At 50.7% G+C, this 17814-nt stretch overlaps 1 protein-coding gene across 1 annotated transcript; it reads right to left on the bottom strand.

The window, feature by feature from the left end:
• Positions 1–5583: 5583 nt before the first annotated feature.
• PRDM14 (PR/SET domain 14) lies at positions 5584–13136 on the bottom strand. Its single transcript, XM_075140680.1, has 7 exons — positions 12602–13136; positions 12222–12281; positions 11984–12141; positions 11533–11803; positions 9818–10020; positions 7954–8055; positions 5584–5811 (listed from the first exon to the last, which is right to left on the bottom strand). Exons 1-7 carry the CDS (start codon positions 13134–13136, stop codon positions 5584–5586), a joined length of 1557 nt encoding a protein of 518 aa, XP_074996781.1.
• Positions 13137–17814: the final 4678 nt, after the last annotated feature.

Below are 17814 nucleotides of genomic sequence, written 5' to 3'. Positions count from 1 at the left end.
TTCTGTTAATGACCAAGGCGTCTCCTACTGGCTCTACCCAAGTCCCTGCAATCAAAGCGGGGAGAAATCGCATTTTCTCACTGCTACTTTGCAGACTGATAATACCACAGTTTGCAGGACTGTGTGGCATTCTCACAGTAAGGCATGCAGCAGTGCTCTCTACACTACTAAATTGCTGGGCTAGTCAGAGGTTAGTCCTGTGAATTTAAGCCTGCTTTGCCATTGCTGCAATGCAGCAAGAGCTGCTGCAGAGTGACCGGTCGGGGATGGAGATGGAGCAGAGCTGCTTGGGTCCCGCTGTAGGACAGGCAGAGGTGCTGTGATACTCTCCTCCGGTGCTCCCGCATGCCCCCACCTGCCAACACCCAACCCCAGGCACCTCAAAGGACTTGCTTTTCAGAAAAGGCATTCACTGGTGGGGATCAAGCCTTATTAAAACTTGAGCCAAACACTCTAAAAACACAGTTGCTGGTCCCAGTGAAAATCTGGATGTAAGTGTTTTACATGGGGTCAAAAAAAGAAGGGAAGCAGAGAGCAAAGCCCAAGTCTCCCAACACCCCTCATGCACCCGAGGCCCTGCAGTACGTGCATTAAGGAGAGCCAGAAGGGAGAAGGTGCAAGGGGACTGCATGTGTGAGGAGAGAAAGGGAAATGAAGGTGACAATGACTGTGTCCATAGGGGTGAAACAAACCCCAGCGCTTGCTGCAGAAGCACACGGGAGACTGGGGACCCCGAGAAATAGCTTTCTGAAGGAGGGGACAGCCAGTCAGGGCTCCCCTGGTGAACGATGTCTTTTGTTTAATGGTCAGTTTGGCACTGATCAATATTTGTTTGTGGCATTATCTTCAATTCACTAAGCTCCTTGCTGCTTTTTGCCTTCCCTTGGTGGTTAACCACCTCCCTCTCCCCCGAGTCCGCCGGAGAGCGCAGCGGGACAGGGGCTGGGGTGGCAGGGGGATGGGGACCAGGCTTTTGAAGAGGAGGGAGATGCGGGGAGATGCAGAGGCAGCAGATGTCGGTGGCCGGGCCTTTTGTTCCCTGCACTCACCAGCCTGAGCTCTGGGACCACCTTTTTGTTTCTCCCCACCGCCCCAACAAAACAGCCAAGATTGCCCTCATCCTCTGGTTTCTATTTAGATCACTTTCCATTTAACATTTAAAAAACCCTGACTTGGCTAATACAAAGCACTTAAAATCAGCTAATATCTTACAGGGCTGATTCGTCCCAACGACTTGGCTTGCTGCTCCCCTTGGCAGGAGCATTTTTAATCCTATTTAGGAGAAAGAAGAGCCAGGCTGCACAGGTCAGGTACAGTTTCTGTAATCCTTTGCCTTGGGGAATGCAGTGAGAATGAGTCCCCAGCCAGGGAAGCCACGCTACACCCACTGCTTGAGCCAAACTGAGTGGGAAATGTGGTACCTATTGCACATAGTGTATGACTATAGTCACTGTCATGGAAAACATCGCTGCCACCCTGTATTTGATGATGGCAAGAAAAGAACGGGAGAGGTGGATCTAGTACAGCATGCAGAGCCACAGCCTGGTCCCTCGGAGAGCTGAGGGGACGTCATGCTTTCTGCAGCCTCGGCTCAGAAATGACCAGCAGGAGCATTGGGTACTGTGGTGTCTGCTCAGGAGGGACCTAGCAGCTGGGGCTTTCCAGCAAAAGGATTGAGCTTGGTCAGTTGGCTTGGTCACAAATATTCTCCCTTTGATTGAATTTATAGTGCAGCCTCCTTCATGCAAGCGGCTTTCTGCACCGTGCAGTCATCCCGGAAAGCTGCCAGATGAAAAAACAGCGTGCACACGTGTTCCCTCCCTCTCCTCCCTTCTTATCTGTGTGTATAAATACCTGAAACCCCGCTGAGCTGGCCAGAGCTGCTCATTCACTGGGCTGCTGGCAGCGTGGCCACAGAAGGTGCAAGTAAACGTGCAAATCCCCGGGGAGGGAAACATCAGCTCATTGGATGCAAACAGGGCACATGTACACAACAGGGGCATTCCTTAATCTAAATCTAATCTCTTCTAAACCCTGTCCGGCAAGGACAGCAATATGTTTGCACTGACAATCGCTGCATTTTCCTTGGAGGAGGTTAAAATCTGCCGCGGGCTGGCCGGGCAGCTCCGTCTGCCCTCCCTCCCGCTCCCTGCTGCTTTATTTCTCCCTACCCTGCTGTGAAGTGTGCTGCTGGCCAAATGCCACCCCCGCTGCCCCCCAGCCCCAGCACAGCTGGGACTCGCTATTCAGAAGGGAGAGGAGGATGCTACAGGGTAGTTAAATGCTATAGGGTAGGTAGTTAAATGGTTTTTTTAGTGCTCAATCCGGATCCATCATCTTGCTTGCAGGTGGGAGTGAACTCAATCCAGAACTGAATGGCCTCAGCTTCCATGAGCTATTGGGACACTTAAGGCGCAATCCATCAAGACACTGGGTGCCTTTGACTTCTAACGCAGTCAGCTGCTACCCAGCAGGACAAGGACTACAATTCCCAGTACAAGACAGTTTGACTCTGTAATGACTTACAAATAACACAGAAAACACCCTTCATCCATTTGCTAGTACCACAAATATACAACTCCAATGCATCGGGCAGAAAACAACCTAGAGTCCATCAGTGCGCTGCAGCGTCCAAATAATTTATTTATTTTCATCCTTTCTATGAATCTCATTGTAATAGTGTTAATAATTAGCATCAAAATTTACATATACAGGTTTAATGTGCAAGACAACGGTACCTTCAATCATAAGTACAAGCGAAACCCTTCACATATTCTTTTACAGACAACTCATCAAATACTGTAGAAGGGTGCTAATATTTTAGTACAAGATAGTTGGGGGTTCTTCAAGCAGAAGAAAATGCACGCAGCTAAAAACACTACAGAAGATGCACCACTTAAATAAATTACTTGCATGGGAAGCTAACCATGCATTTCATAGCACTTCAAAGCCATTCTTATTCATAACATTTATTTCATTAATAGGTAGTTGAGGATTTCACCAAATCCCGAGTTATTTATGGGACCGAATCAGCAAAGCCTTCACACACAGAATTCACATTTCTGTTGGCCAGGGTTCTGTATGCTTGGGGAAAAACACCTCCATACGGGCAGGCAGCTGGAAGCAAGATTCAGTTCCCCTGAATGGTTTTGTATACGTAAATACTGTGATAACTTTCTGCTCAGGAGTGAATTTTACCTATTTAGAGCTCACCAGTTCAGCTCTCAATATGTACAAAATTCAGACTGCTATATTCTAAGAATCTTTGATATTAAAATAAGCAAAAAAATTTAGAACAAAATGTGATCTTCATTCTACCCTAAAATCTACTTGTATGTACAATACTAATGGCTTGCTTATTTCAGATACTGCCTAGTGCTGGGCCTCAATATTTTACTTACAAGTAAGTGATTCTATAAATATTTTTAATATTTTTATCATGAAAACAATGAGGACAGAGCAACTTAAGGTACAATAAACCATATAATATTAGTGCAAATCAATTGATATTTATAGATACAGTATCTGCATGACATAATTAAATGTGCAGGTAACATTTTTTCTAGTCTAGGCTGTAGTTAAAGAGATTGTTAAGGTTGGCACGAAATAAAAACTTTTATCTCCAATACTTACGTGCAAAGCCCTTGTTAATCCTAGCTGATCTAGGATATTAAGAGAACCTCATCATCCCAGTAACATCAAATCGTCTCTGTTAATCAACCAGCTCCCACAAGGGCTTCCATTATCCCTCCTGGATGCAACACACAGCCCCACCAGCACAGGGAGCCCCTCTCAGATGCACAGTCCCCTCCCCATCGCACTGGCCACTCGGTGATAAGCGGTTTCTGCACCAGTTACAGCACTCCCTAAGCTCAGTGGTCCTTCAGCGCAGGCTTTTTGCTGAGCCTCCATCAAGATGAGATTTCACATTGCCAGGGAATGCTGTTCATTAATGATTTTGAAAACACTTTGCAAAAATCAGGGTCTAATCACCTAGGATTTTACACTGAAATTCCTTTATCCACTGTAATATGCACTTGAGAGAGTTTTGATCTGGGCCAAAGTTTGTTGGTATGAAAGGACAGGATGTCTGAGGTGTTATTCTGAGTCCTTCTCCAAGTCAGAGTGCAAAAGAAACAAAACCAGCTTTCAGGAAAAGGATCCCAGAGTACGTCTTCTCACCCATAGCTAAATGAGCAGTTCTTTCTATAGAAAATAAACCCAGCATTTTTATGAACAAATACTTTCCTTTTGCTAAAAAGAAATCAACAGAAAACCTGCACAAATTGCTCCTGACTTGCTTCCATGGTCAGTGAGAAATGGAGGGTGAAACCCTGCAGTCCTCCCATGGAGACTTGGGGATTTCCGCAGGCTAGGGAGGGAATTTCATGTGCAGAGCTTTAGGGGCTGAGAAGTCCTGGCATAGTCTATCCTACACCTCAAATCTTAAATTTAGGATAGGAGAAGGGTTTCCCCCTTCCTAAACAGAGGTATCGCAAAGCTGATTTTAAAACCTTTGTGCCTTGAGAACTAGTATATGGTGCATTTTTAAAAGCATTCAGGAGTGACACTACAGCAGCCATCCTACATAGAGCCAGCAGGAGGGAGCGGAGGAGCCCACCCTTCATGTCAGGACTAATCACAAAGGCCTGCCTGGCCAGGACTCCTAGCAGTGGCAAATTTCTACAAGAAATGGTTACAGGACAGAAGAGCCCAGTGGTGGGATCGTGCCTGCTCCTGGCCTGTGCTGAGCCCACGGTGCAACACCTCTACGAGGCCACTTGACTGCTAGCAACCCACCTAAGAGCTCACTGGTGCTTGGGATACCTTCATGTTTGGTCCTCTAAACTGTGAGAAGGCAGAGCCCACCTCCACTATCTCTGCTAGGCCTGCAGCTATTTCATCACACCCTGCCCCTCTCCCCCTGGGCTTTCTGGGGTCCAGCATCCTCTGGAAGAGTCGGTCTCACTCCCCTGGAGCTCCCCGTGGCCCAGCAGCTGAACGATGGAATTTGAATATCCCTATGCTGGTCCAAAAGTCAGCATCTCTGAGGCAGTTCACATTCAAGTAGAGAGTCATTAAAAGGCTTGCATGTTAAGGGGAGGTAGACCCCATACCTGGTCATGCACCCAAACAAAACAAACAGCTTAAATGGGCTTTGGGAAACGCACTTGATAAAAATGTCCCCACACAAGCTTTGGTATGGACAGGCAGTCCATAGACGTGGTGCATTTGGAGGCATGGAAACACTCCTCACAGTGATATTTGTGCACAAAATGTTGACGGGAGGTGAAGTTCCCTCCTGCCTGTGTTTCCCTTTTGTGGAAATCAGGGTATGGGAGGAGAGGATGGGAAAGGTGGGGTTGCGCATGTTGCCCAGTGTGGCATCAGGGTACCCAAGCGAGAAACTCCTGTTCCCTGTGCTCAGAAATATGCTCAGGGTCCAGAGACTGGACGTACGCAAAGAGTCTCTGCGAGGGTAAATGTCACCTCCTGTAGTGTGCACACAACCACGCACAAACACATGCACATAGACCGATACACACGCGAAGCTGGTCCAGGACGTGTCCGCAGGGCTCTTGACTAATGGGCGGCGTGCATCTTCATGTGGAAGTGGTAATCCTCCTGCTCCGGGAAGTGCTGGCCGCACACCGAGCAAGTGCAGCCCTTCTCCTTGCTGTGCGTGCGGCGCACGTGGCTGTCGTGGGCTGCATGCGAGGCGAAGGCTTTGCCGCAGTGCTTGCACTTGAAGGGCTTCTCCCCCGAGTGCTGGCGGATGTGAGTGCGCAGGATGCTGGATGCCGTGAATGCCTGAAAGGGCAGGGATTGGAAAGCGGGGGGGAGTTGAAAGTAATCTATTTTCACATAATATAATCCCCAGGTTCAGCTAATCCAGACCCCATCAGAAGCACTGTAGCTTGAAAACAAGTCCTCAAAGAGCTCACATCCTCAGATAACTGGAGAAAAAACAAAAACTCCCAGCCACAAGGAACCAGAAGCCAACAGCTATCGCACTCAGCTATACTGATACGGCTGAGTCCATGGAGTTAGATGAAGCTCAGAGAAAGATTTCTGACCGGAGACACCAGTAAATATCTTCACCATGTCAAAGGATAAGAAGTCAATACTGTCCTAATTAGCTTTGCAGCTCCTTTATGTTTGGGAGACATAATGCAGGTTCATTTTCAGAGTTAAACCCTTTCATGTTTACATACATTGGCTTGGGATTCAGCTGCCAGAATGCATCCATGCAGTCAGTCCAGCATCCATCTTTTGGGGTTTCATTTTCCCCCTCCATCATACTTTGCTCTTCCTTCAGTCAGACATTCCAGCCTGTTTTGAACCCCTCACAAGTAGCAAAATGTGCACAATCACACTTTGCCCGCCTCGTAAAGACTCCTCCTGCATTTGGAGAGAAAACCTTCTCACCAAGACTTGAGCAGGAATATTGCAAAGTAGCCCGTGTTTTCTCTGTTTTTTCTTCTCCCAAGAGAGACACTTTCAGGCTCTTCACTATTTGCAGACCACGCAAAAAAAAAACCCCAATCCTCTTTAGTACCGTTACATTGCTGAACCATCACAAGTGAGTTTTAACAGCAAAGAGCAATACATCTCAGATACCTTTTCACTAGGAACTTTAGAGCACAAACAGATCTGAGATCCCTATGGAGAAGTCCCTGGAGGTGTATATCAACAGGGCCCAAGTGTGTTTGAGGGTCAAAATGGTGATCTTGGCCCAACACTTTTCCTTTAGTCTCACGATGTCACCGAGGTAGCAAGCAAAGGGGCAGGGAAAGCAAAGCCACCGCAGAGCACAGCCACCACTAGAGGTAGAAGAGGCAAAGAGGAATTGTGACTGTGTAGGAAGAGCAGGTGAGGGTGCTTTAAAATAGCCCCTGGTTCCCCAGCCACAGAAATGATGGCTATGCCCAGGATAGCTGCATCCTGCAAGCCTGAGGTCTGATGGTTTAATCTGATCCAATCTGCAACAGTCCTACCAGAACGGCTGGGGGCTGGTCAAGGGTTCCCCACGCCCTGTAAAACTCTGCCATCTCTTCCTGTGATCGAAAGATTAAAGGATGATATTTCATCCTAAATTCTGCCTACAAGTGTTCAGGATGTCTGGGAGAGAAAAAAATATAATAGCCAAAAGGAGCTTCTAAGGTTCTTTACTACAGGACACTTCAGCTCTGTGTTCGTCCAGCCAGTCATAAATAAAACTTCTCTCTCTCCAAAATCAGGAGCAGCTTACTACATGCTGATGGTGCTTCTGCATTGCACGGACACTCCACAGCACCTGGAGCCCTACTGATATTCATCCAGCAGCAGCCTGTACATCCAGCCTCCGTCTACTGGGACAGCTGTCACTGCTCTCACAAGGAGAGCTCACCTGAATTGTCCCTGCTGTGAATAAGCTGAGCACATTTTTGATCAGTGCTGTATGGCTCGATTCATGTTCTTTTTCAAATGAAACCTCCATGCCCAGTTGCACATCAATTGCCCCGTTTCTTCAAGGTAAGCATGCACAAAGTCATATCATGCAGGTTCAGCTTATGGGCCAAATCCGCACTCCACAAGCAGTGTCAGTAATATCAAAAACTACCTATCCATCTGATGAAAAAGGGGAATATTGGATTTAGCTGCATGCCTGGGATGGTATTTGAAATGCTCTCACGCTTTCCTAGACCTTATCCCCACAGCAGCTCTCTGAACTGGGACGAAACACAAATTCCACATCAGGTGGAGACCAGACCCTGTTTCTTTACTGTGCCCAGAATATATACTCACTTATCTGGTTATTAACTTAAATAGAAGGCATTTTCTTGAAAGAAAACAGAAAAGAAACAGAAAAAATGAAAAAAGAAAACGGAGCATGGAAAGCGCCACCCCCCCAGGTGCGGTGTGGTGCGGAGTGCAGCAGAGGACAGGCGGAGGGATGGGACTTTGCCTTACCTTGTTGCAGTAGACACATTTGTAGGGGCGCTCCCCGGAGTGAACCCTCATGTGTTTGTTCAGGCTGGAGGACTGAGAAAAACTCTTCCCACACACTGAGCACTGGGGAAAAAAAAAAGGAATAAAGTTAAAAGGAAACACACAACAGCATAGCTAAAAAGAAAAATTAGGTATGTGGATGATGTGTGCATGTATTTTCCTACATATATTTATGTATATACATATATTTATGTATTTATGTATATACAAACACTAGTAATTTAAGCAGTAACAATTTGAAATACAGTCAGAATTTTAATCTGGTTTTAAGAACAGATTTTTTTAAAAAAAGGGAAATAATGCAAAATTTCAAAGCTTTTTTGTGTGCATGTTTAAAAATGTTTCAGAACATTAACAGAAAATATTGACTTTCAGTAATCAAAACCTGACAATTTCTGTAAAATCATCATTTTTTCTTCAAGATGCAAATGAAGCTCTAGTTGCTTTTTTGAATTTTTGCTCAACAAATAACATAAACTTCCGAGAAAAAAAAAATTAAGGGAACCTTTTAAAATAGTAACCATTTTTCAGAAATGACGGGTCAGTCACAGCACTTAGCCTACAGCTTGATCTGTCAAGAAGTGCCTCTCCTTAGAGGAGTGAATCAAGCAGCACTTCGTCCTCCGACCCAAGGACCTGCCGTCTTTGCGGCGTGGCTTGCGCTCTGTGGCCGGCAGCGACAGGACAGAACCCAGTTCAGAGGGGGCTGAAGTCATTTGAGAGAGTTGCAGTGATTCAGTGCAATTTGTATGAGCCCCAAAATAATTTTCCCCCTACAATAATTTGAAAGAAATTATCTTTCATAAATTCAAAATAAGCTAAGTTATGACTGACCTTGAAAGAAGGTAATTTTTTTCTACTGACACATTTTCCATCTTTGCTTTGAGTTTATCTGTTCTCATATAAACACAATATATTCAGAACAAGTTTATCCTCCTGCTATTCTAAAGTATTTCTTTCGTATGCATTCCAAGATAAATGCTCTAGGAAAGAAAGGAAAGGAAAGGAAAGAAAGAGGGGAAGAATTACATGATATTTAGTATCTCATATTTAACAGAATTATATTTTTCATCTGTTACTAAATCGATGTGATATTCTGAGACTATAATATTGCTGATTTTAGTTATAAAAACTTTTCCTGAAAAATTCACATTATTCCAGGACGATCTATAAAAGAGGTATTTGGAGGATTTTCAGGACTGATTTAACTGTGCCATTTCAAGCACTGGAACTTGCCCTTCCCACGCCTTAAGGAAAAGTCTGATGCTCCTGGAGAAAACTGGTGCTACAGAGACGTGTTTAGGGGAGATGAGGCAAGTATCTCAGCAAGGATTTGCTTCCATCAATTGAAAATCTGCTCCGTGCTGAATGTAAAACTTTTAACTCCCGTTGTGTCCAACAGACACAGATGTCTGTCGGTTCTCAGGCTGAAAAGAGGAGTGAGGGACATGGGACATGGTTTCTCCTGATCCTGGACATGTGGAGCGCCTTCATACACAATTTAGCCCCACACTGTGTAAGAAAAGTAGCAAAACCCGCATGCAAACATCCAAAAAGCCCAGGAGAAATATTGTTTCTGCTTTTCAAAGTCTCACTGAAACTGTGGGGTTTATTTTCCCAATACAAATCCATTAAATTTCTTCAACTAAGCTCTGCTGCACAAGACAAACTCCTCCTGTACAGGCAGAGTGGTCCCAGCAGGGAACCACCAGGGAAACTGGAGGAGGGGGAACAACATCAGCATCTTACCTCGGCCAGAAAAGACTCCTTAATTAGCCCCCCCAGAAGAGCCGGTAACTGCAGAGAGACCCAGGAGCAGGCTCACCTTGTGAGGTCTGTGCTTTTCGTGAACGTGGAGAATATGGATCCTCAGCCTGTCTCTTTTTTCAAAGGATCGGTTACAAAGGTGACAAGGAAATTTGCGGTCCCCCTGGTCCACGCAGCGGGTGTACTTGAGGTGCTTGTCCCGGTAGTACTTGTAGGCAAAAACCTTGCCGCAGCGCTCACACTTAAAGCTCTCCCCGGCTTCTGTACAGCAGAAGGGAAAGTGCCACCTCCCCGTTACACCACAGCAAAAGGGGCTCGTTTCAAAGCTGCTTCCTTGTCAGAGCTGGTACCCAGCTGGGAATTTTAAGTCTCCGGGAGGGTAATAACGGTAAACGGATTCTGGCAATATCATTAACAAAATAATACACGTCGGATCTCTTAAGCATACGCATCGCTCCACCTGCCTTTCTAACGGAGGGGAACAAACTAGAGCCCACAGCCTGACAAAATTATTGGGTTTAGCTGCTGACTTCAGCAAAGACAGGATTTCATCCTTGTATCCCCATAAACAGCGAGCGAATGTGAAAAACCAACGCAGAGTCCCACATAAAAGCGTCTCCCCACACGGAAACATTGCCAGCTATTCCTTATCAATATTGTCCGTAAATTTTACCTCCCATCCCAAAAAGAAAAATAAATTTGCACGTCTTTTCTATCGCTTTCAAAATACTATCGAACAAAAACACGTTTATTTGGTTTTCTTTTATATTTCAAACTGTTCTTAACAGCTGAATTTAGGAACAACACAGGAATTTTTTCAAACGTTTACACATCGTTTTCTGCCTTTAATAAAAGTAACTTTGGCTTAAGGCTTGAAATGAAGCGAACAATTTACCAGCTATCTGAACCAGGCACCTTAAAACAAAAGCTACAAAAATCTTCATGCCAAATTTCCATGACAATTTGCTTCCCTCCCTTACTGCCGCACCCAGCCGACCCATCCCTCACCCGCTCCAGCTGTCCCTGCATTGGCACAAATCTGTTTTCTCCATTCCTAAGTTTTGCTTGTGAGGACGTCATACTTTCTGCACATTATAAGCAGAACTACTCCCGGAGTAAGTGCATTGGCATTTCTTCTGCAAGCGGTATCAGCATTATCGGATCGGAACGACTTCAGCCTGCCCCATTTACTGAGAGCGTTAATTGCACGAAAAATATCATTAAGTCAGGAGTGTGCAATCGCAGGATAAAACAGGACCAAAACAGGAATGCCCCCCAAAAGCCCCTCTCATCCCAAAACGGGACTCCCACCCCTCGAACAACGGCGCTGCGGAGCCGAGGCAAGCTCAGCCCAGCAGCACCAGATGTTTTACAATCGCCAGATGAACACTTTTAACTCCCCGCGGGAACGCGAACTAGGAGCAAAAGCTGCCAGGGCACAAAGGGGTGCCTCTCGCTCCGAGCTGGCAATCCCCGGGCTCCCCAGTGCCGGGGGGAAGCTGCTCTTCGGGGTGCTGGAGGCTGCAAGGGAAGGGGAGGCGGGCAGACCCGGGGGACCGGGGCTGCGGGGCCACCGCCACCCCAGAGCATCCCCACAAGCAGGGCCGGTCACCCCACCGCCTGGGACTGGGAAGCGTTCAAAGTAAACTACAGCCGGAAAAAAAGGTGGTGCCCGAGTTCCTTCACCTCCCTTAATGCGAATCTAATCCCGGCCAGACACAAGTCCATGGGAATAAGGGGCAGTGCCCCTCGAGAGGTCGCTGGCAGGCTCACCTTCGGGGTGCTGCGGGGGTCTCTTCGCCTCCGGCATGCCCTTCAGGGTGATGGGGATGCCCAGGAACTGCACGTAGCAATCGCCGTACCACACCAGCAGCTCCTGCTTCGGTAAGATTTCCTTGCAGCTCTCGTAGAAGATTTGCCCCTGGCACTGGATAGCCGTCAAATTCTGCTCCTCGGGGAACCTGGCGCAGTTCACCAGGGACATCCAGTTGCCAGAGGCCCCCTTCCCGTCTATGAAGTGGCTCAGGCGCCCGTATTCAAAGATCTGGAGAGCAGGGAGAACCGCATCAGGTTTGACCGACCCTGCCCGCACACGTCCCGCTCGCAATCCCACCACCCACACTGGGCCGAGCCCCTCTTGCAGGCTACGGGAGAGGGGCCGCCGAAAGGCTCGCCCCGGCCCCGTTTAGGGGGTGCAGGGGGAGCCCGGCCGTGCCTCCACTACCTCCCACATCAGCGAGTTGTCGTCGTAAGTCTTGATCTCGCTGGTGTTGACCACTTTGCCTTGGAAAGGGCCGAAGCGGACTCCTTTGGGGATGGGGTCCGTGCAGAAGACTCCGAGCTGAGACACGTCCCCGTAAGCCACCCGCAGCACCGAGAGCCCTGCGGGGGACAGGGCGGGCGGCTGAGGGCTGAGCGCGGCTCGGCCGCGGCGGGGGACGAGGGCAGCGCCGGGCCCCTACCTTCGGGCAGCTGCAGCGAGTCCCTGTCGAGCAGCGGGGCGGAGGAGGAGTCCGCAGCACCTGCAGAAGAGGGACCCCTTCTTCAGCCCGGCGCCGCCCGTGCAGGTGCAGCAGGGCAGAGGGAGCGGGTCCTGCCGCCCCCGACACCGGCCGCAGCCCGAATTACGCCCCCCCGGCTCTTCCCCGGTGGCGGCTCGTAACGCAAGAAAACCGCGGGGAAGGGAAGCCCGACGTGCCCCCGGCGATGCCCCGTGAGCCGGGCCGCCGCGGGACCGCCTGCATCCACTTGGGTTCCCAAACCCCAGCGCACGCCCGGCCGCGAGGAGCGACCCTCCGCCCGGTGCCCCTCCCGCTGCCGCCGGGGACCCCCTTACCCGGGCTTGCGGGGGGCACCCGGAGCCCCGAGATGGCGTGGAGGCTCCCGGCCAGCTGGCTGCTCCGGAGCGCCCCGTACAGCACCGCGTTGAGCTCCTCCTCGGTGAAGTGGTACCTGTAGCTCTGCCCCGCCGCCCCGCTGGCCCCCGGGCTGCGGGCAGCCCTGCGCGGGGGGCTCGGGTAGGGCGGCGGGGGCGAGCCCAGGGCCCCCGCCGCGCGGGGAGAGCCCTCCCTGGGGGGGAAGGGGGCCGGTGGCTTGGCGTAGAGGGGCAGGGGGAGGCCGGGGAAGGGCTCGGCGGGCAGGGGGGGCGGCTGGCTCAGGAAAGCGGGGACCCTGCTGAAGCTGAAGGGGGGCAGAGGCGGGGAGGCGGGCACCAGCCCGCCCAGGGATTTCAGGGGCTGTAAGAAGTCGGGGGCCGCCTCGAAGTACTGGGCGGGAGGGAGGAAAGGGGGGTAATAGGCAGCGAGGCTGGCGGGGCTCATCCCGAGCGCCTCTCCGCCGTCTGCGGGGACCGACTCGCCGGCAAGGGACAGCGCCATGCCGGGCCGGGGACGGGACCGGGAAGGGAGGGGAGGGAGCTGCCGGGAAGCGGAGGGGCAGACACCCGAGTGCCGCCGGCGCGGGGTCCCGCTGCGGGGCGGGTGCGGGATGGAGGCGCGGGATCCGCCGCACGCTGCCCTCCGCCGCCCGGCGCCGTCGGGGCGAGCGGGTCGGCCGCCGCCGGCCCCCCGCGGCTATATGGGCCCGGGGAGGGGATGGAGGGCGGGCGGGCGGGGGCGGCCCGCCCCGGGGGTCGCGCAGCCCGGGGGACGGGCGGGGGGGCTGCCCCGACGGGCGCCCCTACCCCGGGGCGGAGCCCCGGCTACTCCCGGAGGGGCCGGGCCGCCCCTCTCCACGTCGAGGCCGGCGGTGTCGGAGGGGCGGCCCATCTCCCCCAGGCCCATCTCCCCCGCCGCTGGCTCTGCCCTCCGCCTCTCCAAGCCCCCACGGGCGGGCTCGGCCGCAGCTCGGGTGGGCTCTGCCCCTCCCCAGAGTAGGAGGCCGGGGTGCGGGGGGGATGCTCCCCACAGATGAGCACCTACTGCAGTAGGTGAGCACCCTGCCAGCGGGCCTCCGTGCTCCCCAGCAGGACTCACAGCCCCCGCGCAGTGTCTCAGGGGTTGCAGTGTGGATTTTGGATGTGGAAAGTCAAAAAACACCTCCCAAACCCCAGTGACCTGAACACGCAGCAGCACACTCTCAACCACTGTAGGTTTCCCGGGCATTGCTGAGGAGATTTTGCTTCAGCTTTGTGCTGCCTGTCGGGTGCCTGGCAGGACAATGGGCTCCTGCTGGGGTTTCCCAGGCTCCATGGCCAGGCCTATGCCAAGACCTGCCCAGAATGGGCAGGAGCAGGGACCGGGGGAAGACAGCTGGCCCTTGCCACTTGCAGAGGTGCTAGGTGATTCCCTCCTGCAGGGTTTCACCCTGTTTTTTTGTGGGGTTTCTCCTTCTTCTAATCTTCCCTTGCTCCTAGGCGGCTACATGCTGCAATTGCTATCAAAATGGGACCTGGAGGATCAAAAGGGGACCTGAGTTGCAGGATCCCAGGGTGTGCAAGGTGTGCACCTTCCCACTGCAGCATGTCATCCCTGCTCGTGCAGGGAGATGGAGAAATCTTTAGTCCAGGGCGAAACCCCACGGCAGGCAGGGCATGAGCAGGGTGGGTAGCTCATTCCCTGCCAGTATCCAGCCTGGGTGACACTGCACATGCAGGTGTGGAGGGAAGGGATGGGGTGGGTGTGCTGCACTGCAGAGAGCTTGGGGACTTGCACCCACGGGTCCCTTTCAGAGCAAGGCAGCACAGGGCTTCCTGGTGCACAGCATAGCACGAGCCAAACTGCACACAGACACAGCTGGAGTGGAGAACAAACACAGCCATGTCTGACTCCCAGAGATTAAGATGCCATTTGAGTGGTTACGGTGTGCTATAAAAAGTAATTAACATAGCTCCAAGTGATCTTCTGTAAAACATTGCCTTCGTCCCAAAGAAAGAATGTAACAGGCATCACCTGAAGCAGCCTCAGACAGAGAGACTGTGGCTCCAGACGCAGTCGCTGACTGAACTGGACCAGAGGTGAAGCCATCCTTCCAGTCCTTATTTCTTATCTGGCCTGAATGAAGTGCTCTGAAATAGAGAGTTTGAGAAAGAATCACCAAGAATCACCGGCTGCCTGGGGGAATGAGGGTGTTCAGAGCATAGGACCTCAGGCACTGTAATTCCTACCTACCAAAAGCTGTGATTTGGAACTTCCCCTTATTTTTTTCACTCAGGACATAAACAATAAGACAGCAAACACAAGCACACAAGCACTACCGAGGGAGACCCAGAACTGATCCAGGCTCTCCCAACTCCCAAGACTCCTTCCATAGTCAGCCCAGCGCAGTTTTGTCCCCAAACTTGAGTTTGAACATTTAGGTACTTTGCATTAAATGTATTGGGCTAATTCTCCTACCTACAACCTCATTCTCCATCCTAACCTCCATTTGCAAGACAAAAGTACTGAATACACCAGGGACAGCCAATATGCACACAAGGCTTAGGGAGAAGGTAGGAATGCAGCCTTCTGAAACTTGCTTGAGATAGTCCCTTAGCTTAAATAGCCTGATTTTTTTGTTATCAGTCTTTTTTTTACTTTCTCTGTGTTGTTATTTGTAAGATAGAATTGATGGTGTATTGCTTTAGGAAACAGTTTCAGGCAGGCAGGTTAACATGGTTTTATTGATGCAGCATCAGTAGCACAAAAGTAGTACCAGAGCTAATCAAATTTACAGGCATAAACTTTTAAGCTCCAATTGCACGGAAAAGTTTGGGTTACCCTTAGAAATTAAGTGTTACCAGATAATCTGGAATCCTCTGGCTACCCTGTATCCAGGTGTCACAGCACAGGAAAAGGGAAAGGGGCTTGTGGAGGAGACATGCTCACATCAGAGACTTTGGAGAAACGAAGACAAACAAAAAAACTGTGAGATTTTAAAATTCTCATCATTAGTTGAGTTGTAGACATGCCCAGAAATAAAAATATTCCTTTTTTTAGAAGCCTGTCGACACAGATGCCAGGAGAAGAAAAGGGCTTGTGTTGTCACTATATTGCAGGTAATCTTCAGAGGCTTTCATCCCCTAAGAGGTTAAAGGCATCTATTGCATTAAAAAAGTCCCGACCTCGGGGAGGATGCGGAGGGGGAGCAGAAGCAGGCCGGCGGGCCCCGCGGCCAGCCCCGTCCCTGCGGCCCCCGGGGGCTGCGGACAGGCGGGCGGCCAGCGCACCCTCGGCAGGAGGGATACTCCAGCCCTTTCTTGGGAACGACTGTGAATTCGGCCGCCAAAACAAGCCGGGTGTTGGTTTTGCTCACCATGGCACGCCGGGGTAAAAATAAACCCAATTTTGAGGTGCTAGTCCCGACGTACATTTTCAGCCTGACCAGGGAAATAGCTTGTTTCTTCTGCCTGTGAAAAAGAGGGACAAACAGGAACGCTGATTCACTTCGAGGGGGAATCACCGGCTCGCACACACTGGGCTCAGCTGGGCGCCCCTCGGCGCGGAGCATCCCTGCTGCCGGCAGCGCGGGGGACATCATGCCAGGGGAAAATTCACCCTGAAATTATGGCTACAAAAAGAAAAGCCTTAAAACGAGCTCTAGGGACCCCCTCACTGCCCAGCAGCCCTCGGGTGCTGCACCGGGAGTGGCTCCGGCTGCTGGTATTTAGCACCTTGCTCAGTGGCACCTTATAGATGTCCCCCAGGCCAGAGCCACCCACCCAGAGCACACGGCTTTTGGCAGCCTCCCACCTTCACCCCCCCATCACAGCAGCATGCCGTGACCAGCAATGTACATGTGCCTGCAGCATTTGGCTTTTTGGCTACTGAAGTGCCGCTCAGGTCTTCCTTTGGGACTTCGTTATGATTTTATGGCTTGTTACAAAGTAATCACAGCACTCTATCAGCCTCCCTCCCCCGCTGAAGGATTTTAGAGGGTATTCCTTCTCCGCAGTGATGTGGGGATGCATATTAAAGACAAGCACCAAGGGACATGCCTGCAGGCTGCTTGCATAGCATTCAGTCGCCTAAGTGGCCTAACGCAGATGTCATCTCCTTGGATTGATCCAGATTTCTTGACCCCAAAAATTGCATCCCGAGCCCTCCTATCCTCCCCTCAGTTTGGACACAAGCTCTTCATTGTCACCCTTACTCCCACTCTACATCTTCCTTTCTCCAGGCTTAAAGCGTTTTGCCTCCCACACATTCCCAAACACACAGGTTACACCTACGAGCAACCCCCTGATCCTCCGAAGACCGTAGTGCCGCAGCAGACCCTGATGCCCAGATTCCCACCTGTGGGCTCCCTGTGCCCCAGCACTTACACTGGCGACCAGCTGCAGCATGGATGTGGGAATCTCAGTCACGGCACCAGATGCTGTCATGGAAATAATCCAAATTACAATTTAGATCAGGTCGGAGCAGAAGCAGGTTATTGCTATGGCTATAGCAGAGGACAGAGAGGAGCAGAGTGACAGCGTTTGCTGATGTGGACTTTTAAAAAAAGGGAAATCACATATTAGAGTGCTTCAACTTTCCTTTTCCAGTATTAGCCATATCTTTAGATATAGCAGCATTTTAATGATGTTGTCATTAGCTCAGTGACTTCACTAAGGCAATCCATTGCTCTCCAAATACATTGAGAACAGACAAATAATTGAAAAATACGCGCGCAAGAAAAAGTTGGAGCAAGCCAATCTAAAATTTGCAGCAAACCAATCCTGTTGTATAGCTGCAATCCTCCCCCCTTTGCTGGGGTGGGCCACTGGGTGGGCACACGAGCAAGGGCAGGAGTATCTGTTATTCTTTTTGTCTCTCAGAGCCGCTTTGCCCACAGTTTGCAGGGAGCAGAGTAAATTACTCTGGCCAGGTGGGTCCTTCCAACCTCCTGAGTAGTTGTAGTGTGAAGTGATGAAATGAACTATAGCCTGAAACTGGGGTGGGAGAGACATTTTTCGAGCAATAGGAGCGTCTCCCCAGCTGTCCTGCACTATCTTCTCTGGGACATCTCCTTGGGAGAAATCCCTGGGTGCATCGCAGGAGCCAGAGCAACTCCACCTCCTCAGCGGCTGGGTGGGGATGTCTCAGTTTCCACAGCCCTCTCCACCTTCTTTATCCTTAAGTATCTCAGTCAGTGGTG

This window comes from Calonectris borealis, chromosome 2 (genome assembly GCF_964195595.1).
Source record: "Calonectris borealis chromosome 2, bCalBor7.hap1.2, whole genome shotgun sequence".
NCBI classification, from domain to species: domain Eukaryota; kingdom Metazoa; phylum Chordata; class Aves; order Procellariiformes; family Procellariidae; genus Calonectris; species Calonectris borealis.
The sequence above is the reverse complement of the archived record's forward strand: the minus strand, read 5'-3'. Positions and strand labels throughout refer to the sequence as shown.

Coding starts and splice junctions, on each gene's coding strand:
- PRDM14 (XM_075140680.1), bottom strand. CDS start 13,136: ATGGCGCTGTCCCTTGCCGGCGAGTCGGTCCCCGCAGACGGCGGAGAG. Junction 12,282..12,601: donor GCTCCGGGTGCCCCCCGCAA/GCCCGGGTAAGG, acceptor CCTCTTCTGCAG/GTGCTGCGGACTCCTCCTCC. Junction 10,021..11,532: donor ACCCCCGCAGCACCCCGAAG/GTGAGCCTGCCA, acceptor TCTGCTGTACAG/AAGCCGGGGAGAGCTTTAAG.